The sequence below is a fragment of the Labrus bergylta genome, chromosome 13 (genome assembly GCF_963930695.1).
Source record: "Labrus bergylta chromosome 13, fLabBer1.1, whole genome shotgun sequence".
Classification (NCBI taxonomy): Eukaryota; Metazoa; Chordata; class Actinopteri; order Labriformes; family Labridae; genus Labrus; species Labrus bergylta.
Genome location: NC_089207.1, coordinates 27,626,848 through 27,652,565, shown reverse-complemented (window position 1 = coordinate 27,652,565; position 25,718 = coordinate 27,626,848). Strand labels below are relative to the sequence as shown.

The 25,718-nt window shown below is 38.7% G+C and overlaps 2 protein-coding genes across 12 annotated transcripts in view; both read right to left on the bottom strand.

Moving 5' to 3' along the window:
* The window catches only part of myo3b (myosin IIIB), a 68,969-nt gene extending 49,634 nt beyond the window's left edge, over positions 1 to 19,335 (bottom strand). For 3 of the 10 annotated variants that reach the window (XM_065962449.1, XM_065962452.1, XM_065962456.1), the window contains exons 1-10: positions 19,220 to 19,335; positions 18,867 to 18,903; positions 12,971 to 13,154; positions 11,590 to 11,610; positions 10,788 to 10,922; positions 9,171 to 9,275; positions 8,808 to 8,907; positions 8,057 to 8,133; positions 7,203 to 7,348; positions 152 to 217 (exon numbers count right to left, since the gene is read on the bottom strand). In XM_065962449.1, coding sequence (XP_065818521.1) covers positions 152 to 217; positions 7,203 to 7,348; positions 8,057 to 8,133; positions 8,808 to 8,907; positions 9,171 to 9,275; positions 10,788 to 10,922; positions 11,590 to 11,610; positions 12,971 to 13,154; positions 18,867 to 18,903; positions 19,220 to 19,286 — 938 coding nt within the window. In that variant the 5' untranslated portion in view covers positions 19,287 to 19,335. Of the gene's footprint in view, positions 1 to 151; positions 218 to 7,202; positions 7,349 to 8,056; positions 8,134 to 8,807; positions 8,908 to 9,170; positions 9,276 to 10,787; positions 10,923 to 11,589; positions 11,611 to 12,970; positions 13,155 to 13,902; positions 14,059 to 15,476; positions 15,627 to 18,866; positions 18,904 to 19,219 lie in introns of those variants that run through there. The other 7 variants (XM_065962451.1, XM_065962454.1, XM_065962450.1 and 4 more) reach the window with 6 other exon arrangements.
* A 3,320-nt stretch (positions 19,336 to 22,655) lies between these two features.
* ubr3 (ubiquitin protein ligase E3 component n-recognin 3) overlaps positions 22,656 to 25,718 on the bottom strand; it is a 39,963-nt gene continuing 36,900 nt past the window's right edge. For both annotated transcript variants that reach the window (XM_065962139.1, XM_020651463.3), the window contains 3 exons: positions 25,309 to 25,518; positions 25,092 to 25,231; positions 22,656 to 24,631 (listed from right to left, as the gene is read on the bottom strand). In XM_065962139.1, coding sequence (XP_065818211.1) covers positions 24,514 to 24,631; positions 25,092 to 25,231; positions 25,309 to 25,518 — 468 coding nt within the window. In that variant the 3' untranslated portion in view covers positions 22,656 to 24,513. The remainder of the gene's footprint in view (positions 24,632 to 25,091; positions 25,232 to 25,308; positions 25,519 to 25,718) is intronic.

Below are 25,718 nucleotides of genomic sequence, written 5' to 3'. Positions count from 1 at the left end.
TTGGAATGGGTCAAACTCTCTTTGGACTGTATTTGGTGTGGCTGTCTACGTAGCCCTTTCAAAACCCTTTTTGGCAGTAAACTGAATTTCCACAATCGATAACAACAGGAAGATGACAAAGGTTGGCAGCTTGAAGTTAGAGGACACTTACTGGCTGATGAAATGGCTGAAACTTCTGCACCATTGGTCTGGACTTCGTAATGTAGGGGAAGGATTTCTGAAACAAAACAACACAAAACAGTCTTTACTAATCAAAAGATTCAAATCATGTCATAATCATCGCTGAAAATCAAAAACAGCTTTGGGCTCCTGAGTCAGTTGACAAATGATACCTGGCAGGCAGAGTTTGCCCGTCAGACGTCAGTTTTTGAGACCAAGGATGAGCTGGTCTTTGGCAGCTGCAGAAAAAGTGACAAATGATAACAGCCCTTCCAACTGTCTGGCAGCAAGCATCTGCCATTGGGAGCAAAAAGTTATGGGAGCTAGTTACACCTCTGTCAGCAGCATTTACGGAGGCCATCCATAATGAGGCTTAGACTTTTCAAGTGAGCAGGATGACAGGAGGCTGGACGGGCCTGAGTCGTCTTCACAGGGACTCTGGTCGGTCAGCTGCTGGAGACTTTACCTTTTGTCACAGCCATGCAGACAGTGGTTCAGACATTTATTCATTTAGTAAATCGATTTTTAAAAATGTGTATGGAGGCTGTAGTCCTCCAAGCGGGCGGCCCAGGTTCGAATCCAACCTGTGACTTCTTTCCCGCATGTCATTCCCTACTTTCTCTCTCCCTGATTTCCAACTCTATCCACTGCCCTATCTCTCATATAAAGGCACAAAATGCCCCAAAATATTTTTAAAAATAAAATAAAATGTGTCTCAGGACTAGCAGTAGGAAGCACGGGTTAATTAGACGAAATGCTAAGCTACGATACCATACAACTCTATAAGCGATATGTGGCCAAAGGCAACATATCACAATGCAGCGAGAATTGAGATATAGCAAGACAATCATAAATTAACAGATCACAATATCTGATTAACTGAATAATATAAAATGCCCCTAAAGTGGTAACATGCAGTATCCTATTAAAGTGATACTTTACCCTTTGAAACATGACTCTGTATTGACATTGGGTCATATATGTAGTAGAAATGTGAAATACATTTTGAAGTTGGTGCCTTCTTGGCTGAGAAAAGGCAGAAAGTGTCTTTTTGGCTCATGTTGATGAAAGACACCAAATCCCAGAATGCACAGCACCGAAGGCCACTCCCACTAAGGTCCTCTAGTTCAGAATCATAAATAGTTTATTAATCCCAGAGGGAAATTCGATCGTTACAGTTTCTCCAAAATATACAGTATAGCAGTAGAAATATAGTAATAAAAACTTTTACAGACATATTTACTACAACAAATACGGCCGTTTCCTCAACTAATTCTGGAGATTTCTTCCAGAATTGATCTTGGAAATTCCTGGCAGAAAACAGTGAGAGCACCCTCGAGCCGGCCCGGGCTCCTTGTCCTCACCACCGCCGACAGGCCGCATGGTTGCTGCCGACAGGCCGGTCTTGTGTTGCGGCGGCCCCTAGCGTTGTAGTTTCACCCCGCTAACCACAACAGCTTCCAGTGATGCAGAAATCGTCATTTTGCGTCACTGGAAGCTCCTTTTCAGACCTCAAGATTTTCCATCTCAGGGGAAAATGAGGGCGGGATGCAAGACCATTCAAAAATACTACCAGGTTTCTAATGATACAAAGATTAATGCAAATGGGTGAAGTATCCCTTTAACGTCTATATTCACTGCTTCAGGACATATCATGCTTCATCTGAACATCTTTTCACTGCCATCCACATCATCCCGCTGTCTTCTTCTTTTTCGACCAGGTGACTTCTGTTCATGTAACCCTCATCCATGTCATAAGCACCACCATGAGAGGACTCATGAAGTTGTGACATGGTGAGTCAATTTTCCAGGGAAATCTGTTAAGAGTGCCACATTTTTTTGGATTAAAATATTGATATTTGGCACCAGAGACTTGATAATTGCATCACACAAGTCAGGACGACCATGTGTTGCTGTATCCCTATTTTGTCCAATCTTTTTCTCAACAATGCCCGACAAGCAGAACATGGGATCTCAAGAGAGAAACAAGAAAACTGTTTCATTTTTTTTATCACATACAGAAAAGAGGTAGATGCAACTACATACTACACAACAACAATTTTGACATTTTCTCTTTTTTTTTTTTTTTTTTTTTTTTTACTAATTTCTTCTTTGTGGTAGGAAGTGGCGGATGTTGGGGTTAAAAAATCTGTCATTTTACGCAGCACTAACTTAGTCGAGTCTTTGATAAGGATTCAGGCAGGCAATCCTTTCCAAAGTGCAGATCAAAGCCAATAACTGACTGCTTCAATGCAACCTCTAATAAGAGCCTGAAGACACATTCTCGCCTTGATGTCGAACCATACTGCTTATACATTACAAAGTCAATATAGCAGCACACCACTGATAACAGTGTCAAGAGTAGCAGTCATTGTGCTAGGCAAATTCAGGCAGTTTTTTTCTTCTCCTTTCAGTATTTGTGAGTGCTGGCTCATATTGTAAACACAAATGGCTTATTCAAATCTCGGTCCAGGCTGAGCGTTTACTGTCAGACGCTCCTCACTGTGGATTGAGGCAGAATCACAGAGGTGTCAACAGCACTTGACGGCTGGAACTAAGCCATGAAGGAAGACAAAAATCAGGCCAAGTGCAATATTTGAATAAGATACTTCTTATGCAGAATTCATAATTCCTCCATTTCCAATGTGATGTTAAACATTGTAATTTCTCACATTAGAAAATCACAACTGCCACTCTTTGATCCACATGGTCAGAGCTCCCGTAGACATATTCTAAATAATATTGAAGTAAACCACTTTGAAGAACCTGCTCGGAAGTTATGCTGATGAAATTGGAGGTGAACATGAGGTGAGTAGATACATCAAAACAGAATTAAAAATTCATAATAACTGTTAAAAGATTGATGTATTTCCTTTCATTGAAGACATACCAACGGTCTGAGAAAAGAGTTTCTTGAAGCAGAAACATGGTGCCCGTTAAAAAGGCTTCACAGAACAACTACCAGGGCTGGAAATAAAGACTTATTCAGCGAATGGGCCGCCTGCTTAAAAATTCACCTCATCCATCACAGCAACCTGAGTACTAGCACTTCTTTACGCACACATGCATGCCAGGAAGTAGTGCTACTACATTCATCATGTCTTTGGTGGCCACATACTGCAGTCCTAGACACCACACAGAGCAGTGAAATAACAGCATCAAAGATGAGGCCTTTTATTCATGAATAACCTGCCAATGAACTCTTGTCAGGGTCTGAGACTTTGAGGAGTATGATCACTTCACTCTATTCTTCAAGCCTTTTAAGTGGAGAGAATTTAATGTAAAAAAAACAACAACTATGACATTTGAGTTAAGATAATGGTTGGATTTGAAGCAACACTGAGCAATTTCACAGGCACTAGCATTAGTTGTGACATTCCTATGTTTCTGTTATAAATCTAAATTACATTGTCTCAATGTAGATGATAAATTAAGGAATTTAGAACAATGGGGGTGCCAGAGGCTTTAAAATAAAATAATCAAAAATTACATGAAAGCGTAAAGTAAATGCAAGCAAATCTTTTTCTGGTGCCTCAAAGTTAGTATTGCTCTGCTAACAGCATTTTCTAACTGTAGATGAATCCACCCCTAGGGTACAGACCATGTATCCAGATGTATGTCTCTTAAAATCATTGGCAAAACTTTGCACAAATATTTTTTTGTCCCAAGAGGATAAACCAGTTGACTCAAGTGATTATTGGACTCCAACTTTTCCTTTCTAGCACTACCATGGATTGCTGCTCTGTGTTTTTGATAGCTTGTCATTCAGTTGTGTTCAAAATCCCTTAAATGTAACTAGTTTGGGGAGTTCTTAACAAAATCAGAATATAATCTTTGGTTTGGTTGATTCCCAGTACTTGCAAAACTACTTACACTTGCTTACACTGTACTGACATGGTGAACATCAAATATGATTAACATTTTACTTGCTTAACATCAGCAGGTTAGCTTAGCTACTAGCATGCTGAATTAGCATTTCGCTTTTAAGAAGATAGTATGGATATCAATTTTGTCAGTAACTGCTTTTGCAAGGAGATGGTCAAAAAAAATTCAAGTGAGGAAAATAAATGCTTTACTCCGAGTGACAGGTGCCAAACAGTGTCAGGAATCGGGAGTTGAACCTGCTACCAGTTCAACAAAGATTGTAGCCGAGGGGCGCATGCTCTATCACCTCAGCTAAACCAGCACACACCAGTATAAGAATATTAAAGTGATGCATAGATTTTTTTTTACACAAGTTTAGTTATTTCAAATTAGAATTGGAGATAGATCCCTCATCATAGGCCGTTTTGTTCCACAGACTTTAATCCAGGCTAGCACACTGGTCTGGTTTTCTTTCTTTGAGACTCATGACTTGATCAGTAAAGCATCATATACTTCTATAATCCAGCTTGTGACAGATACACATGCTCATGCTAGGGGCAATAAAGGATTCATTCATTCATCCTGTTTAATATGTTTCTCTTATCTACGAGGATCTGGCCGAATAAACACAACCTTGGATATCTTTGCCACTAGCCTCTAACCTTTACAACACGTTTAACACACACTTTGATTTGACATGTCCCTGTTATGTGTAGAGATCACTGGTGCAAGCAATTATCCTTCCTGCATATTAAATATCACAAACCTTCTTTGTTCTGAGTGTCTGTAATTAATTTTACAGTTGATGATTTTACCACTTTACCCTCTGACATGCTCCATTACCTTCATCCATGATCACTATGGAGCTGTCATTGTCTCACACTACATGTCAAACATCTGTCACTCATATTGTAACATACATGATTCCATTTTCATTATTAAAGAGAACAAGTTCAAAAAAACAACCAACGCAACAGAAAATGCAAAATGATCTACTTGACATTTCATGCATGGCTCTACATTATGTCACAACTCATCAAGTATCTGATATTTCTGAAGCATAAACAGACCAGGCACCAAGGTGACCCTAATTTATGGAGCTCATCAGCGTCCCCTCTGACAGATATCAGAGCTCCTCTTATCGTTTATAGCCTTCTGGGACGACAATCATTTCCACCTGTGCAGCTTTTTTCCTTTGCAAAATCAAAGCGGTGACATAATGGCTATCTGCTGCTTGCTCCTGTTGTCAGAGTGCTGATAGCACTGAGTGTTTATTTGGTCCTCATAAGGAACCATTAAATCTTGAGCTTTAAGAGAGAGGCCAGTTCAGGGGAACTTTACTGTGGTTCTGAGAAAAGAAAGAAAGGAGAAAAGAGGTGCAGGAGGAATTGTAAGATGAAAGAGGGCTGGATTTATGGTGCTGGAACATGTTCTCCAACATGAGCCACAACTAGGTTATATTTCTTTTGCATACTGAGAATATAGCATATACCATATATCTTGAATTTTCTTGTTTACTATCTAGATGTGTTTCATAGAGGAGGTGGAATGATACGTTGAATGAAGCATACAAGATTAACTACAGGACAGTGAACCCTTTAGCTTGGAAACACATTACTGTGTGCACCTGTAAAATATCAGAATGATAAAAATGCTTATTGGATGTTTTAGTGCTTGTATGGTTTCATAAAACATGCACAACCCAAGGACAATCCTTCAGAAAAGCTCCTGTGTGGATGCTTTGTGACCTGTTAAATTGAAAAAAAGAAATCTCAAAGTTTGCAATCATGGAAACGTGCAAAGATGAATCACTTTGATTTGACCATGAATCACTCTCACCGCCACTAAACACCCAAAGGTGAAATTTATTTCCATATAGGAATTCATCCAGGAGTCATAATTTACACTACGTTTTGCCTGTGACTTTTGTCTGCCATGCCGCTACAGTGGGAAAATACATTTGAGAAAAATGACATGTTAACAGAATAATTTCATGGTTCAGCAAATTTTCTCTGATTCATAGTTAAACTATGAAGCCTTTCAGGTCCCAGTCCACACCAAAAGGGCAAGATATCTATTTTGATTGGAAAAGAGACAGAATTAAAGATATGTGTCAAACTCAATCAACGTCCTAGTTACCACCAAAGTCAAAGAGTCTTAGAAAATCTGCTGTATTGAAATAGGATAGGACATGGACAAGAGAAATGCATATGCCCCATCTTATTATGGCTGCTATTTGTTAAGAGGAAGTGCTTACCACTTGACAGAAACCTCACATCCAGCCTGAGGTTGCACTTTTAAAAATGAACCAATCAGCAGACAATCCCTCACTTACATCTACTCCACAAAAAACGGTGACATGCTGCATATATATATATATATATATATATATATATATATATATATATATAAACTCATTCTGAATTAGCGTCATTCATTTTACCACGGTATCCCCGCTCTTGTAATTATCTTTTAATTTTGGCTGAATTTGGAGATGATGAAATGCTACGCTAGCTCCATGGTTCCCGCCACACAACCCATCTGTGTTCCTCCTTTGGCTTGGCGGGGAGGAGATAACATTGTGATGGGGAGGAGGTGACAGCCTCATCTCAATGTGAATGGAGCTAATCACCAAAGCAAATTGCAATCAGAAGGCCATATCTCCACATAACTGAGCGATAATTGCGTGATTGTGCTGATAACAAAAGGTCAACCCCGTATAGCCACTATGCTCTAAAATGATCATCAGACACACACACACACACACACACACACACACACACACACACACACACACACAATCGTCTCCAGCAGTGAATATTTTTACAGATTGAATCACTGCATTAATATTTGGACAAACACTACCACATTTTTTTTTTATCAAGATTTGAAACACTGATTATTCAAAGATTCTGCCTTTCAGAGTGGAAACATGAAAATGTAATGACAAGAAATATGAATCAAACCACAAATATCCAGTTTAACTTCAAATTTCTTCATTTCAAGTAAAAAAGAAAAACAATGGTTTTCTAGAAAATCCACTGTTGTTTTTGTATCACCTCTCCTATCATATCCAGTTTGCCATTGTCTTCCTAACACAATGAGAAGCTGTTGTTTGTGTGTGTCCTTGTGTGTGCAGCCTCCAGTTGTGGGGTAGGAGTGCCCTCTAGTGGACTCACCGTGGAATCTTGAACAGAGCTTTAACTGGATGCATCTCAGCCAGCGGGGGATCTCCGTCTGCCAGCTCGATGGCTGTGATGCCAAGCGACCACACATCACAGCGAGCGTCATAGGAGTAGTCATACTGCTGTTCACACGCTATGACCTGGAGACACAACACAGCAGTGACCATCTGAGCAACAGATTGAGACTGTTACTGATCCTAACATCACGGTTTTTTTTACACAATACACAAGGATATTTGCTGCAAGATGAAATAGAAGTTTCACATTGTGTCAAATTCTTTAAATAATAACATTTTATTAACATCAACTAAGTGGGATTAAGAAAAGATGATAAGAAAATGATGCCCAAAAGCATCATTTGACCCTTTTGTTCTACCCCCCCCCCACCCACCTCTCTTTCACTACATTAACAGAGTTACACAGATCTATTTTTATGGTTCACTTAAACACTGAACTGTATATTGGTGTAGCTTCCAGAGGTATGAGCCGTTCAATAACTATGAGTGACACTACATTTTACAGCTGAGTTTATTCTAATTGCCTCTGAGGTCCCTCCCTACCAGCACAATCACGGCACCTCATTTCTGCCAAAGAGTAAGCAGTGGTGGGGTCTGAGACTCCCAGCTATTAACCTTGAGGCGACCTCCAGAGCTGCACCCGTGGAGGGGAATATACAATGACAAAAGGGGGAGTCGCACAGAAATAACTGAGCCTGTCTCCTGCTCTCTTTGTGGCATATATAACACACTTTGCTTGAATAAACTGTCACATTAAGAACGAAAAGATGAGTGCTACTTTACTGCAGCACAATAACAGATGAATATGTGTGTGTAAGCATTTCCTCTGACCTCAGGAGCCATCCAAAATGGTGTCCCGACTGATGTGTTCCTTCGTAATCGTGCACTGGTAAGTTGAGCTGAAACACCTATAAAAAATGAAAATAGCATTCAGTAACCTTTTTTTATTATTATTATTATTTATTTATTTATTTTTATAATAATAATAATAATAATAATAATAATTAATATGATCTTGTTTATCAGCTTGAATATGAAAAGAATGGGCACATAACATCCGTATGGTAGAGACTATCAATAAAAACCTAGCATATAATTTAGTGTGGAAACCTGCCAAGCGGTAATAATAATGAGCTATAATCATTTCAAATTACGTAGGACAGATTTCTATCAGCATGAGTCCACTTCATCTCCATGACACAGAGGACATAAACATGCCTAGGGGTGACTCCAAGTCATTTGCCATAACAGCTTTCTTTTAATATGCAAAGGATCAAATAATGCAATTTAAATGAGCAATAATGGCCTGAGGTTAAGGCGACGGTCCAAGAAGTAAAAAAGATGTTGTGGTGAGCGTGGGACTAAAGTGTGGAGCAGGAAAAAAAAAGGTTTATCTTGTGCTTGTGTTCACCTTCACAAACCGTTTTGCAGGAATGACCAAAGATCAACCAAAAATCACCTGTTTATCTAACAATTTCAGAAAAGAGATAAAGCTAAGGGACGGTTCTACAACCTTAATGCATTTGTCCTTTTCTATTAAGTCCATGAATTTCATTTAATTGCCTCTTTCAAAAATCATTACCAAAGTCGACCAGTTTGACTCCTCCCTCAGTTGTCAGGAGGATGTTGTTGCCTTTGACGTCACGGTGGATAATCCGGTTGTTGTGCAAATGCTGAAGACCCTTTTAAGTTAGAGGACAAAAACAACACAAGGTACTCAGAGTGAATCACAGTCCTCTTATGTCTCATTTGTCATTAGTATAAATTAGAATAGGCGGCAACACAAGTTGAGCAGTACACTCTACATAAAAAAACTCCCACAGCTGTTAAGATGGAGAGACATTCATTACTCCCCCTGCTGAAAATAAATCCTCAGCACGCTCTCTGCATGTTTGCATCACCACCTCCTCCTAACATTAGCGGCTTTGCAGCGGGGCCGTCTTACCAACAGGGCACTGTATAAGATGTATGCGATAACGGGCTCCTGCAGACGCTGGGCTCGGATGAGCAGGCCTTTGATGAGTTCTGTGACAGAGCCGCCGTTGCACAGCTGGGTGGGAGAGAGAGAGAGAAAAACCGGAGTGACTCGTCCATCACTCACCACTCTAGATTATGATTCATTTGGAGAGCTAGCCCACACACACACAAGAAAGAAGAAGCATGCAGCATCACATGGCACTGGCAGCACAGTACTGTAGCATCAACATTTACATAGGTGGGTTCCTTAAAACCCTTGAGACTACATAAGAGAGTCTCACTAAAGCAACCAAGTCTAAAGAGCTTTGATATTTTTTGGCTTCATTGACACAAAAACTGCAGAATTTGGATGACACTGACAATCAATAGTTGAAGGCTTTTTTTTTTTTTTTAAACAACTCTGACTAATCAAACAGGGCGGCTGTGAATCAGTGGTAGAGTTAGTCGTCTCTAAACCGGGAGTTTAGGGGTTCAATCCCAGCTCCTGCAGCCACATGTCCAATGTGTCCTTGGGACTTTAATGGAATATGAATGTGTATAAATGAGAATAGTTCATTTAAAAACGTTGGACACTTTACCTCTGCCATCAGTGTGTGAATGTTGTGTGAATGGGTAGGTGTGTCCTGCAGTGTAAAAGTGCTTTCAGAAGACTACACACTTCTGTTTGCATTTCCATGGCTATACATGGATACAACGATCTGAGTAGATGGCCCTTTTTAAGGAAGATTTGATAATTTGAATGAATGGGCACAAAAACACCCTGTTTGATTTGTTGATAAACAGAGTATGTTCTGTCAGCTCTTGAACAAGCAAAACAATCTTTTAATTTTGAGAAACATTGTGAGAAAATATGCTTTTTATTTTTCCTGCCAAAAGTTAGCTAGAGAAGGAGATCGATGTAAATCTCCTCCCTGTAAGTTCATAGCTAGAAGTTGGCCAATTAGCCAAGAACAACGACTGGAAAAAGGAGGTAACAGCTAACCAGGCTCTATACAAAGGTATATCTTGTTTTTTTATTCCCAGTTTGTGTCAGGCCTGAACTATGAACTGTTAATAATTTGGTTATAGAGGTCATCAGAACCAGGATAGCTATTTGAATGGTTTCTATTCTTTATGCTAAGCTAAAGTGACTTGCTGCTACAGCTTTAGTTTCATAATCTAAAGATATGAGAGTGGTATTTCAGAACTATTCACATTGCCACATTGTTAACATAAAGTGCTATAACCCCTTGTGACATATATACTTAAAAGCAGTGGTTCTCAACTGGTCTAGCCTAAGGACCCACCACAAACTCCTTAACAAGAAATTGCAATCCAAATATCTGATATTTTTCAACCAATGAGATTTATTTCAAAACATGTGAGAGAATAAAGAGATGGAACAAAACACAATTTGGTTTTGTAAACTTTAAAACAATTTTTTTCCAGGATAACATTCACGATCCACTAAAAACAGCTCTGAGACCCACTTTTGGGTCCCAACCCACCAGTTGAGAACCACTGCTTTAGCAATGATGCTGATACATCTGGGTAAATTGTATTCCAGGATATGTGTGCAGAATAAAACACTGACTTAAGAGCTCACCTCAAGCACCAGCCATAGTTGTCCCCCTGATAAGTTGTCTGACTTGTAAAACATGCCGTAAAACTTGACCACATTTGGGTGGTTTGACAGCGACCTCAGGATGTTGTACTCTGCCTCAATCTCCTCATCCACATCCTTCCAAAACACAACAGAGCCAAACAAAGAGAGTAAAAAGAACAAACAGACAAGTGGCAATGCAAATGAAAAACAAAAGACAATATAATAAAAGTCATACTAATTCCTAAATCTATCAGGTTGTTTTATTTAAAGCCACAGATTTAAGTAATACAATCAGACTCCTTTAGACGGGATATAAACCTTGTAACAAAAGAAGGGACGGCCAGGGTACTAAACTATTTCTGGAAGTGCTTTTCTATCAAAGTAAATCTCAGAAGAAGGGAAGATCTGCAGTCAGAGAGGCAAAATTTCTCTTCCTGGATGTCTGAGTGATAGTGTCAGCACTGTAATCAGGGAGAGGGATGAGAGAGGAGGCAGCTTCATCTTCACGGCCATCAGGGGAGCCTCATGGTGGATAGCAGTGCCAGGATGGGGATTGTTCCATTGACACAATCACAGGCAGATTCAGACCAAGTCCCACTAGCACAATACGATGCCAATGCAGTCAAATGAATGGATACACTGAGAAGGAACGGCCGATGCAGGAACTACATTTTCTGGTAAGGGGTTTGTTCGACTTCACATGACAGGATATAAATGAAAAGGGGAAACATTGATATCTATGTCACTGGAGCAACTACAACTGCATTGAGATGGAGAGGAGGAAAGAGAGCACACAACTTACTCTGTTTGTATGTCTTGTATGCTGAGGCAAGGCACATTGTTATGAAGAAAAGGACAAGGGGTCTTTGATTTCTTTGTTCATAGTACTAAAATGAAAAGTGTCAAAGTAAAAGGAAGTGGGGTATGTCAGCACCATCACTAGCAACTGAAACTTGCTTTGCTTGGAGGCACACAGAGCGATGTCTGATCAGATTGTTGGATGATCTTTCAAATATTTTAAAAATATTTATTTTTGGCTTTTTATGTCTTTATTTTAGAGATAGGACAGTGGATAGAGTCAGAAAGTGGGGGGAGAGAGAGAATGAGGAATGACAGGTCGAATTCGAACCTGCGCTGCCCACTCTTGAGGATTTAAGCCTCTGTACATGGGGTGGGCAAAATAACTACTACCGACGCTCCCCCAATCTTTCTAATTTTAGCCTAAATTAATCAAAACAACATAAAATCTGAAATATTTTCATTTTAGCAGCCCTTATTGATGGGCTGAAAGTTGTCGTAGTTTAAACTTAAAGTGCTAACAGCATTAAAGGAGTAATATGTAATTCTGACAACTAACATTTGAAATGGATGGGTGGGGGGAGAGCCGTCTCCCCCCACCCATTTCTCCAAAGATTGGATGCGCCCGTCGGTTGCCATGTCCCAGACACTTTTAAGCTTCAGTGTTTAGCCAGCTCTGAATCAGTTTAAAACCTTTCTGCATTATTACCTCTCTCCATTTTTCTAAAGTATCTCCAATATTTATGAGTTTTACCACTTTTCTGGTCAGGCAGAATTAGTTATATCTGAACCTGTTTGCTTGCCTGCTTCCATCGCAGCATCACCTACTGGTTTGCCATTTGCCAAACAAACGGAGGGGCATCCAAAACGGCCATGTGGGGGTGCCTTAAACCCGCCTACCTTCTCTGGTCAAAAAACAAACTATTCAGGACCTGAATCAAAAAGTGGAAGGAGGACATACTGGCTGCTGCATTGTTGTCAGAGAAGTCAACACTTAAACATGTTTCCTCAAAGTCTGATGATATAGTAAGGTCATTTTCTGATTGGATTCAGTAGACATCTCACATATTGCTCCTTTAAATGAGCAATGAAGGATTTTCTTGAAGCCCTGGTGGATTGCAGAGTACTACTCACAATCCATACATTTTACAATGAAGCCCTTAATGCTCCTTCATTATCCATAAAGCAGCTGTTTTTTTAATAATAGTTAACATAAGTACATCTTCTTTGCACATCAGACATTCAGATTGATCACAGCAACAGTATATTTCTGCATATGAAATCTCACCCTTAACGTATATAGACACTTAAGGTAAGTATGAATCACAGAGAACTAAAGGTAGCATGCTTTTGGGCATCACTTTTGACATGTATATCCGACTTACATTGATAGGGTCGAGCACTTTGACTGCAGCCTGACTTCCATCCTTCTTGTTGTTCACTCTGTACACTTTGCCATACGTTCCTTTACCGATGGTCTCCACTATATCCCAGTTCCCTGATGGGTCGTCTAAGTTCTCCATGCCGATCATGCTCGCCTTGTAGGGATACAGTCCATACAGTGACCTCCTAGAAGGAAAACAACAATCACAAATGCAAAATCCTTGGAACAGAAACCTTTACAAGACATTGGATAATTTCCCAAACAAAAACTAAGGGTGTTATGTGAATCTTATAAGTCCAATATAAAAACTTGTACCAAATGCAATAAAATTATTAAATTCATAAAGGAAAAAACGACCCCCTCAACTCTAACTGCACATTGTTTTATGAAATTACTGTTTTTAAACCTATAGCTTTATGAAATGTCTTCACGAACCATGCTGACTGTGATGTTGTCGAGGACTACAGGCGCTCTCCTGGTTTCCTGCTGTGCTTGAATGTTGTCTTGTTTGTCATAATGTTATTTCTGTCTTGTTCTTGTGAAGCCAAAGACAATTTTCCACTTTGTGGACAAATAAAGTTCTATTCTATTCTATTCTTCTATATTCTCACTGTACTATAAAAGTACAGTTTTCTTAAGAATAGTTTTAAAGTTGGGCCTAGCAACAGATTACAGACTTTTAAATAGGAAACATAAAGTTAAAATAACAGGAGAGCAATTAATTAAAAATGAAAAAGTATTAACTCTGTAGAGCTGTGCCTGGATGGCACACAACTGTACATTCATTCCCAAAGGCCTTCTCATTGAGCTCAGTGAAAGACTATACGTGCCAAGGGAGCCACTTAACAGGTTTAACGCTGGAGAAATCAAAGCAAAAAAAACAACAACAAGAGAGCAGACAGCTGGAGGTGGAGATGAAAGCACTCTACTTACATGGCAAGTGTTATTTTCTTCTGACTCATCAGGGCTGAGAAAAAAATACAGCTAAAGAGTCTCTTGTGACCATAATATAGTAGCTCCAGTAGCAATGGAAATGGCTTCCTCAAGAGGATGGACAACAAGTGGTGTTTCACACAGACACTGAATTAGCCCTCTCCACAGGGACCTTGTCACTGGCCGCTAAGAAGTACAATCTCCTCAAGATCAATTGGATTGGACCAGAGATTAACTCGACAAGAGCCGTCCTGCATGAGCCGTGAACCCGCATGACACCATCAAACAAACTGATTGTTATGTGGAGAGTGTTATAAAGTGATTTGTATTCAGGGTATAAGATAATTACAGGAGGCTTACGATCAACAGCAGTGCAAAAAAACGTCATAAATCATCCTTTAGCCGACAAATGATGTTTGTGACCCAAGACAACATGTAAGACCAATGATGCAAAACATTACACGTCAAAGCAGCTGAGACAGAATAGCATGTCAGATAAGGAACTGATGTCGCCATGCATGCATCCTATTTTTTCCAAATATGACAGATACTCCAGATAAACAATGGTGGAGAGGAATGTTTGAGTGGGACTGCTCCACCCGTCATAAACGTGCTGTGACCCTGAGGGAGGGACGTTATCGAGGTAAAGATCAGGGAACAAGTGATGCAAACAAACATGAATGATGTTTAACCCTCTGATGCTCGAGAGGACAGATTTATGAATTGTTGTGCATGCTGGTTGAGAAATGGGAAAGGCTGTTAAGATAGGCGTAAAGCTCCTGTGTGGAGTTGTTCTAATATGAAGCACTGAGATCAGACTGATATCCTTCAATGTGTCCTTCAGGGAGCATCAGCTATCTTTAGTACATGTAAGACGTTTTTTTATTGTAACAACCCTTAAATACACAAAGTAACAACTGAACTACCTACCTACAAGCATGGTTCCTTTTTTATGAAACAATCTGCCAATAATTGCTGTAAAGCTAATACAACATCTTAAACTGCCTGCAGATAATGCATCACACCTTCCCTGTAAATCAACAAACCTGTTACTGTCTCGTTTATTAAGTACTGTCGTCGTTTTCTTACGTCTAACCTGCTCTATACCGGGCTATGACAACATTACCGTTTACCTGTAAATACCTCTACCATTCTTTTTCTAACAGACATATTATATCACCTTATATCCACACTTTGTCCAGCGTCTCTACTATAAGTTAAAACACCACACCATGTGCAGCAGCAGGTTGTGTGTGAGAATGTTATTTTACAGTAAATTACTGTAACCTGCATAGAAAAATAAATCAATGACCAATGACCAACAATGCACCAAGACTTGTTTGTCTGCAAGAGTTTTCAAAGGCTGTAGTCAAATAGAGCATCAGTTTTTTTTTTCACAGCTTTGGGTTACACAGTACAAATAAGCAGACCTCCTGTCTGAACATTAGATCATACAAACTATCACACACATTGAACAAATTGGATCATTCACTTTGTTTTACATCTATGATTAATTTAAAAATAGTTTTCAGAATCCAAAAAGCTTCGATCAAAAAGCCAAAAGGCACCCGTACCTGTTTCTGTGAAAGTGTTCCTCTCTCCCCTCACAGGGAAATGCTCCACACTAATTCATGCTAATCTACGGGGGATTAATAATTCACCAGTAATCTGCAACTTGATCTGCAGCCGTGGTAAATATTCAGGCAGCAGATGTATCCACTCATAATGGAGGCTGATATGAAGCGTCTCAGGTTGCACACAGGTAACCAGGAAGTTCACCATAGTTGCTAAGTCACATGGCTGCAGGCTGTCTCCCCTCTTGACATCATGCTTGTTTGTACGTATTCTGACAGCATCATACAGGTTTTTTTATATGCCAGGCACAATAATGTAAAAAGCATGTGTGTGGTGACTGTCTATAGTGAAAGCTTTAGTGAGTGTGATCAGGTAAAAGGATTCCACACAGCTAAAACTGTCCATAAATCAAATCCACAGGTAGACTCACTGAAGGGCTTTATAATCGAGCCTTGAGCTGGCTTCCTTTAAAGTATATGACTATCAACAAAACCGAGCCTGCGTGTCAAGAGAGTGACAAAAAGAAAAGATCATATTCGACCTGAAAGAAACACAACACTGGATGCTGCTGTTGCCATGACTTTAAGCCCAGAGGAACCAATGGAGTGAAACATGGTCCCTCCAGCTAAGAAAGGCGAAAATAGCAACAGAACTTGGTCAAAAAGAGCTCAAAGTTTCAGACATTTTTAGAGCAGAGGTCACCACAACTTTTATTTCATGCATATCTTTGATGGCCAGTAAACAATTATTTCACACCTCCACACTGTAACCCCCCATGGGTAATGTTACATAAAAAAAGCATACAAAATATTAACATTTTAAAGTTTTATTTTACTAAAAGTGTTCAAACTGACATCATGGTGTGTATGGAATTCCTTCCTGAAAATGTGGTTGTTGAGCAAATAGAGCATGTTTCGGTTTTTTTCTCCTGTTTCTTTATATTGAGCATGAAAAGCAGTGTTACAAAACATGTGGCTCAGGGTCCCTTAATTGGATCACAAAAGGGTTGCAAGTTGTTTCATAAAAGCGTAAACAATTCTTCTGTTTCAAAAGGTTTGTTGTATTTTTTTTCTAATTTGTCAAATCCTTGTTTTCATTTGTTGTAGATTAATGTTGTCATTCTCTAGACCTTTGAAAATATTAATCCTTGGTTGACCTGGTTATAATCTGTTGAGAGGTGATTATGAGGGTTCTTAAAATTGTTTTAAGGGGTCAAAAGCAAAGAGTTCACAGCATTTTCTTGCTTTCTGTTTGCTAATTCATTTGCTAGCTCAAGCTGTGTTAGCATTGTTAGCATCGGAGCACTTTTTGTTCTTTCTTCAGTGCTACAAATTTGGTTTGATTCAACTCTTGTCCCTTTCCTTCCACTTGTTGCTGTAGTCTCTGAGCCAACATGTTTGGGAACCACTGTTAAAATATAACCAGCGATATAAAGACTAACTGTCTAGGTGAAAAAAAATATTTTGAAAACCAAATGCTGATCTTTCTTTAATCATAGATCTGCTGCAAAATATATTTGCCTTATTGTTGCAAAGCAAGTAGAGACACATTGTGTACTTTCAAAGGGACAGGCTACACAGCAGTGTGGTTTTAGAACAGGATACCACTGGTCCTAGATGGCGAGGCTCAGATTACCCTTTGTTTACCATCCTGTGTCAGCATAAAGGAACATTGAATCTGATGAACTAAATGCAGGTCAGGTGTTACTCACAGATATTATTCTATGGTGAAATGTTGCCTTGTGATAATAGTAAATGCAAATCACTCCTAAACTTAAAAACATGCCCTGCAATATGTAATGAATCTGCATAATTCAGGGTTTCAGTGATGGTTGGAGGTGGTATCAGCTTTAGACGATGTGAACAGCTGCAGCACACGGATCGTCTTTGACACCAGAAACAGAGCAAAGTGAGAGTGAGTAATCTAATTTTCTGCTTCCATCAAACTCGCACAATCCCACCCTCTCTGGTAAATGCCTCACGGGAACTCCACTCAGTAAACCCTTTGGTAAGTCTGTGGAGAGAGAAAAAAAACTCTGAACTATAATCCCTTTTAAGGGGATATGAAGGGGCTTTGCAGTAAACCTCCACTCGCCTCAAGGCAGACCCAAAGCACAGTGCCCTTGTTCTCACCCTGAATGACCAAAGCCTCGCATAACCAGACACTCAAATATTTCTTCTCAAGAATAACCCGCCGAAGTTTAGCTGCCAGATTATTAAACTCCAAATGATTTGGGTAAACAAAACATCAACCTCATAGACAAGAAGCCAACATCCATCATCAAAACGATCACTCAAAGAGCACAAGTCGGCCATTACTCTCAGCCATCCAATCAGAAACATCATAGCTGTTTTAGCAGCTCAAATGGAAAGTGCAAACTCCAACTTTCAAAGAGCAAAACCTTTCATGCAAAGAGCGAACATAAATCAGCAAAATCAAACCTCTAAATACAAAATTCTGCCACTGCACTTTGCAAAACACAAAATCACTTTGCTCACTAGAAAAACAGACAAATCATACAAATCATACAAGCGTCATTTTTAATGTTATTACTAAGTGATCATTGATTTCATTCAATGCACATACTTGTTTTTTTACACACTTTAACATTATTCCAGATTTTTAACAATATTCAAACAGTTTTAGTTTTAGTTACAACAACACAATTTCAACGGTAGCTCGGTCAACTTCAGCAGATTTACGACAAATAACTGAAATGTTTGATGTGAAGAAATAATGTGGACATAGAGAGTGAGGTAAGAAAGAACATCAAACTAATGCAGTGACATTACAATAGGTAGAAACTTCAGGTGTTTTTACTTTACATTTTCAGCTACTTTCAGTTTACTACCTCTACTTTGTGCTAATTTAAACTTCTTATGAAATCTATTGCATTAAATAACCTGTGAGACTGTAGTAAGATAAGACTCCAAACATGAGGAAACACACAGGCTACAAGACACAGAATGATTTACTTATGACACATTCATTATGCCAATATATATTTACATTCAGAAAATATACAATTATTTGATCTGAAATGCCACATGATATATAATGAGAACTGTCACTTTTGGTACTTTAAGCAGTTTTGATGCTGATTTTCTTTTTTACTTTTAGACTTTGAAAACAGAACTTTCACTCCTTTGTATTTCTACACTGTGATACTGTTAAGACTACCTTTATTCTTCCTCCACCACTTTCATTTAACTTCTTCATGACTATTAAGTGATGTTTTTAAAAGGTTGAATTGCTTCTAATAAACAGCTTTAAATAAATCCAGCTGTGTGTTTAGTATTGTACTATGTTCAATATAAGTAAAAGTGGAAGAAGAATATAAGTAATGGAGGGTCAGAACAGTTCACCTGAATAGAAAACATGTATCCTACCTCGTCTTTGTTGCCACCGTATTTCCATCTCTAAAATCTGCAAAACAGGGAAAAGTAATCAGACATCAGCTGATTTCTGTTCTGTCTTCTATCCATCTCTATATATCAGAAACAAAACAGCTAACACTGCAGTCAGTTGTACAGAAGTAATACTGTATTGGCTCTTTACATTCTTTACATGCGGCTTACCCGCCATAGCAACATATCCGAACTGATTTGCCTGTTGACTCACTGAAGCATTTTAATTATTAACAGTATGGACACCTGAGCAGGTTCTCAGCTGACCACTAACACGTCATGTTTCCTTTAATGGTCTATTTATACTCTATGAAGCAGCAGATAGAGAAACCTACCTGGACAGGAGGTAAATGAGTCAATGTCCAGTGATGCTCTCCGCAGCACCGCCTGGAACACCAACATCTCTCAGCGTGAAATTTGTAACACAAACGCTGTGCTGTTACCAGGACAGAGTTTCTCCACTGGTCCATACTAGACTAGTTTTTTTCTCTTTGACTAATTGGTAAAAAAGAGAGGCTTTGTTCAGCCATTGGTCATTAAAAAGAGGGCCTCCCTTGTTTGTGAAACTTCGACCCAATTATCCTCAAAATGCTCGGTCACATGGGGAATGCAATACTTCTCTTGGACTCATAAAGGGGCAGTGAGCGAGGTGGGTAAACCGGAACCATGCACGCAAAACTACACTGTAATAGTGTGTATTTTTAGAACATTTCCACAAAAATGTAAAAAGAAAACTCTTATTCTGTTACTTTTCAGCTACAACCACCTACAATTGGCATTCAAAGATATTTCTGATCGAACAAGTGCATACTGATATTTCTGCTTGGTTGTATTTGAGACAGATTTCTATTTTACTTCAGACTAGATTTACATTTTCAGTTCATCAGGTCACATGAATTCCTCTATGGAGGTTATGATCTGATGAGCTCCAGTGAACTGAGACCCCTGGTGGACACAGTACGAGGTAAATGACTGCACCCTACCATCCACATTATCTCACTACAGTACACGAGGGGAGAACAGATGTTGTAGAGAGTTATATTTAAGCTTTATGGAGCTGAATACCAGATACTATGTTCATCCATCCAGCACTCATGTCAATCAGGCTTCTTTAAAATAACTGTAATCAAGTCTGCTTTACAAACTTCCTGATGTTCATTTAAGATATGAAATACAACCCCAAATCCTAAACAGTTTGGACGTTGTGTGAAATGTAAATGAAGATATAATGTGATAATTTTCAACACATTGAAAACCTTAAAGGCTATTTAATTGAAAATAACACACAGACAAGATATCAAATGTTGAAATGTTTTTCCTTAACAAATATATTCCCATTTTGAATTTCATGCTGACAACACGTTTGATAAAAGTTTGGAAAGTGACAACAGAAGACTGAAAAGCTGCGAAATGCTTTAAAATACACCAGACTGAACATCCCACAGTAAATTCTGTTATGTTACTAACTTGTTGCTTCTTGACTCACTGGGTAAAATAAAGAACATACCAGAGAGGCTGAGTCTTCCTGAAGTAAAGATGTAAAGGGGTTCACCTCTCTGTGAAAGATTGTGCAGTGCAACACTTTAAGAATGTTTTTTTTTTTTTTTTACATTTAATTGCAAATAATCTGATGATTTCTTCATCCAAAGTTTCTTTAAATCATTAAAAGCTGCAAAGAATCTGAAGGAATCTCATTTGCGGGAGACCAGGCCAGATGGCCATGATCTGCTGGACCTCAGATGACACAGCATTAAAAACAGATAATGTAGTTGACATCACTGCATGGGCTCAGGAACACTTCCAAAAGTCTGTGAACACAGTTTATCGCAACATTCACAAATTCTATAGCTGGAACTTAACCATGCAGAAAGAAAACCATACATAAACCAGGTCCAGAGAAGCAGTCGTCTGCTCTTGGTCCGGTTTCATCTAAAAGCAAAGTGGAAAACTGTCCTGAGTTCTGACAAGATCAATTTGACTCTGTTTGGAAATAATGATGCCCCCCCCCCGTTCTGATCATCCAGTTTGTTATCACCAGAGCACAATTCAAAAGCAAGCATCCATGATGGTATGTGGGTGCATTGGAGCACATGGCATCATGGGTAACCTGCACATTAGTGCTGACACATATGCTGTATACAGGTTTTGGAGGAACATGTGCTTCAGAGTGCAGGGTGATAACCTTGTCTACATGCAGACCTTACTTTTCACCTACATAAAATGTATGAAGCATTATAAAGGGTAGAATAAGAAATAAGAGACTCTGAATTATTGAACAGCTGAAATCCAGCAAGAATGGTTAACCAATCCATTTTCAAAATGATAGAAATGTTTAATTGGATTATAACACTTTTTTGTTGTTGTTTTAGATTTATTTTTGGGGCTTTTTGTGCTTTTAATAGAGAGATAGGACAGTGGATGGAGTTGGAAATCATGGGGGGGTGCACTAACCGCTGCTCCACGAGCGCCCCTGGATTACAACACTTAATCAAAAGTCCCTTTCGAGGATTTTTTTCAGATACCTACTGAATTTTAGTTAACTAACATTTCACAATGATAACAGCAGTAGCCTACTTCCTCTTACACAAATTGAAGATAATTCCCAGTGGACCTCCTTAGCTCCCAAAAAGCTTCCCAAGTGTTTTTGCAGCCAAAGTGGTAAACATGACCTTGACTTTTTTTGAAACGTTACAGGCATCAAATTCGAAATGGACATATAATAATGAAAAAAAATAATTGGATATGTTGTCTTTGTGCTATTTTAAATTTTACATTTCAATGCTTCCTTAATCATCATATTCTGTTTTTAATTATTTTACACAGCATCCCAATTTAGGATTCGGGGTTGTAAATTACAACAGCTGGTTCAGGCCAGGTGTTCTGATTGGACAAGATGCAAAGTTTTTATTATAGAATAAAACATCACAGGTGTTTTCAATTATGTGCTTAAGTGGACATAAAGTAGCAACAGTGCAGGAAAAATGTGTTACTTGACCACTGTCAAAACGTTGCAAAAACAAATAAAACAATAATCTGTTTAATTTATGAATTCTTAAACTAGTAAAAGCATTTTAGTGAAGCCTATAAAATCTATAATACCAGCATGCTATATCTAAACGCACGCAAAAGCTAAATATTTTTTTCAGATATTCAGAGCAATATCACTCTCTCCAATGTGATATTGTAAGTATTATCTACCCTTTATGGTTGTTAAAAGAGAAAACGTTTAAAAACTTTTCAAACATTTGAACGGAACCATTAGTTTCACTGCTCGCCCGTCCTGTTAGCATACATTTTAAATAACTGCGTTTCATCGTGACAAATGAGTCCTTGATGCTTTCTCGACATTCCTGTTTTTTGTCGTATTTCAAGACTTGCTAAAAGAATAAACAGAAAAAGGCTTAGCTTACCTCCCCAGCCACACGGCAGGTCGGGGTCTGTTTGTTTTATACATTGTCAGAAAATGATCATGAGATTATCACGACAGCTTTAACTACAGATGAGCAGGTAAATGAATCCAACGAGAAAACCTTAAATAAATTGAGATGCCAATAAATCAGATTATAACTTGTTATAACGGGAAACTAATGTTGTTATTTTGAGATAGGATAAATGAGTCATGATATCAAGAAAACAACCGGAAATGACTCGTTATCTCTGGAAAATTGAGTAAAAAAATCATGGTCACGCTAAGGGCTTCCATAGTTAGTTAAACAAGTTATTACACCTTAAATACAGGTTCTGAAAACAGAAAATAAAGAAAGACTAAAATCAGTGGGCTTATATTTTATTCACATATGTTACATTTTGCATTAAATGTCCAAGTCATCCTTTCTGGTCAAACTCAAAGTTTGAGTCAGCACCTACAGTAATGTACTGTATTCTCTCTTCAGTCATACAGGAGAACACACAAGAGCTTTTCAGTTACAATTTACACCCATTTATCGTTGGCTAATTGGTTGCGGTCATTTACATAGTGGGTACTGCAAAATAAAAGAGAGGAACCTCAGTAAACAGAAAAAAAGCAGCATGCATGAATTCAAAGAGGAAGTGTTTTCAAGTGTTGGTGTTAACTTAAAGATTCCTGCAGCACAGCGTGGCTCAGCATTTCAAAACCAGACATCAGAGAAATCAGCAGTGTGCTGTTAAACACTCGAAAATGTAATCTTGCAGGCACGACTGGATAAATTCCTCTCCAAGAAAAAAAAAGAAAAAGATGATAATCAGAAAATTAAGTAGCTAAGACACTTAAATAATGGTAGCTTAAAGGATTTCATGCACAGTGTATCACGGATACTCAAGTCTGATATTCTTGTGATATTGGAATGCAACTATAAATCACAACTATATGATGCGTGAGTAAGGGATAGTCATCACAAGAAATGATCTATACTGCAGTTAGGACTCGACCATTGAAAGCATAAAAGGGGATAATTCTTTTGACAGCCCCAAAAGATGAAAATAGTCTGCATTTTCTCAAAAACAAAACAAACAACAACTTGTAATTCATGGAGTTTCATATGCTGAGGGGAAAATTTCTAATGGAATCAATAAAATATTCTGCTCTCATACGGCATTCAGCTTTGCAGGACACCATATCTGTGCAATGACATTTCCTTTCCTTTAAAATGTATGCTCTTCAAATCTGTATGCTTGACTTCAGGTACTGAGGAGTGATGAATCTTAGATATTTCATTGACCAGTTGTATTTTGCAGTTGGCATTTAAGTTTTTTTTTCTTCAGAGCCAACCAGAAAGAAAAAGGGCGCGGATAGAGCAGGACTATGAGAGCTTCAGTGAGCGTAATGAGGTGACCGCATACCTCCTTAAACATCAAAGTAGTTTGAGTCAACATTCCCAGCCATCTATCGTAAACTCAAAGCACGACCTTAGAAAAAAAAAAATCTTCACAAAAGTTAAAATTATTTACTTGAACAATGAGCAGCAGCATTTATTTAAATATCTAAAACATATTTTTAAACAGCGAAAAAAAAAAAAAAAAGGAAACAAAAAATAATTCCTGAGGATGGATTGCAACTAGACCCATAAAAAGAGTCTTTGCTTGTTTGCAAAGAAAACTCTAGTGTGTTGATAGGTGGACTTGTCCCGTCACATGTCAGCCGACTATGAGTGCATATTGCAATAACATCGCTACACTCATCAGGAGCCTGAAACTCATGCCAGCACAGCAGAGCACATTTTGATAAATAAGAGGGATATGCATTAACATCATCAGAAATGGTGCAAAAAGTAATCAAACTCCACAGGGGAATTCAGCACTTGTTATACTTCGTTTTTTTTTTTTTAAACCTAATAAATATGACAGGCTTCAAAAGCCTGCTCCAAACCAAAATCTGTTTCTGGGCAAAGTTGTGCTTTTACTTTGATGTTTTAACGAATTCTGTTTTTCCCTGCTGAAAACCACACAATAAATCACTGAAACACACACACGTGTTAATCTTTAGGCATGATTGTACACCAAACTTCACATAAACCAAGGCCTATGGCAGCGATGCCCTCACTGGATGTTTGAGTTTTCACCTTAAGAGTTCCGAAATATTTTTGATCGAGGCAGAAAAAAAAAATCTTCTCAGTCATTGGTTGCTGTTTTCAGTGGACTTTGGAAGATCTTAGAGTCCGTTATAGTGAGGCCCCCAACGCTTATTGATGTGATCAAAGGTGTGCGAGACCCACTGCTGCTCCAACACTCGATATCTCTCTTCACATAAGAAAAGAGGCTTGCCACGGCTGGAGAGAAGCCAGAGGGGAAAACAAGAGTGAGAGCTGTGTTTATTTTCTCTACAGTGACAAATACTTAAAAAAAAGAGAAAAGAAAGGTGTGGAGTTACAAACATGATCCTAATACATACGATTCAGATTAATATACGTGTTCAAAAGAATGTTTGCACAATGAATATTGTAATTTACGGTAATAACTCATGTTATGTTCTTAATTTGCTGATGTTTACTTTTGTCAAATGATGCATGACACAAAACATCTGGAGAAGCTCTCTGTAGAGATTTGCTTAGAGTGATGTTGAAATATTAGAAAAACATAATGCATCATTATACAAGTTACACTTGTTTCTTCTACAGTTTCTTGCAAATAATGGAGCTGGGCTACAGCATGAGTTTTTTAAAGTACTCATAATATTGTGCCACCTACACACAGTCGTGTGTGTGTGTGAGTGTGTCTCATGTGTCATACCGTAAATCGCGGTCCTCCTCTCCATGGGCATCAAGGTAAACAGAGCCCCACAGGCAGAAACGATGTCCACGGATGATGATGATGACTGAGGCATTTATCAGGAGAAAGATGCCTGTAGCTGCACCACAATGTTGGGAGTGCTAAAAACGACACAACAATATATTGAAAAAGGAGATTCTGACACCATCAAACGGCTGTAGCCCTCAGAGAGACTTACCAAAACACATTCACAGATACCCTGCTGTTTGCAGCACACGCCTTTGAGACAGACGAAGGCGCCACACACAAGGCAGAGTGCGGGGTCTTTTGGCACCTTCTTGCAGGCAGTGCAGGCCTTCCTGTGATAGTACTGGAAGATGATGTTGTAGTTGTCGGGGAGCTGGAGAAGGCGGGGGGCTGCCCACTGAGGGTCCTGCACAAGCAAGCCCTATAGTGGAGAGGAAGGATTGAATTATGTAGAATATACAGAATTCTGGTCAGCCATGTATTGTTCACTACGGTGATGATACTTTGTATCCTCAATCTCTTTCCAGAGTCTCCTGATAATAAAACTATCAGCTTTAGTTTCTACACAAATCATCAGAAGCGAAAATATTAAACACTCTTAAATAATTCACTTATTTGGTT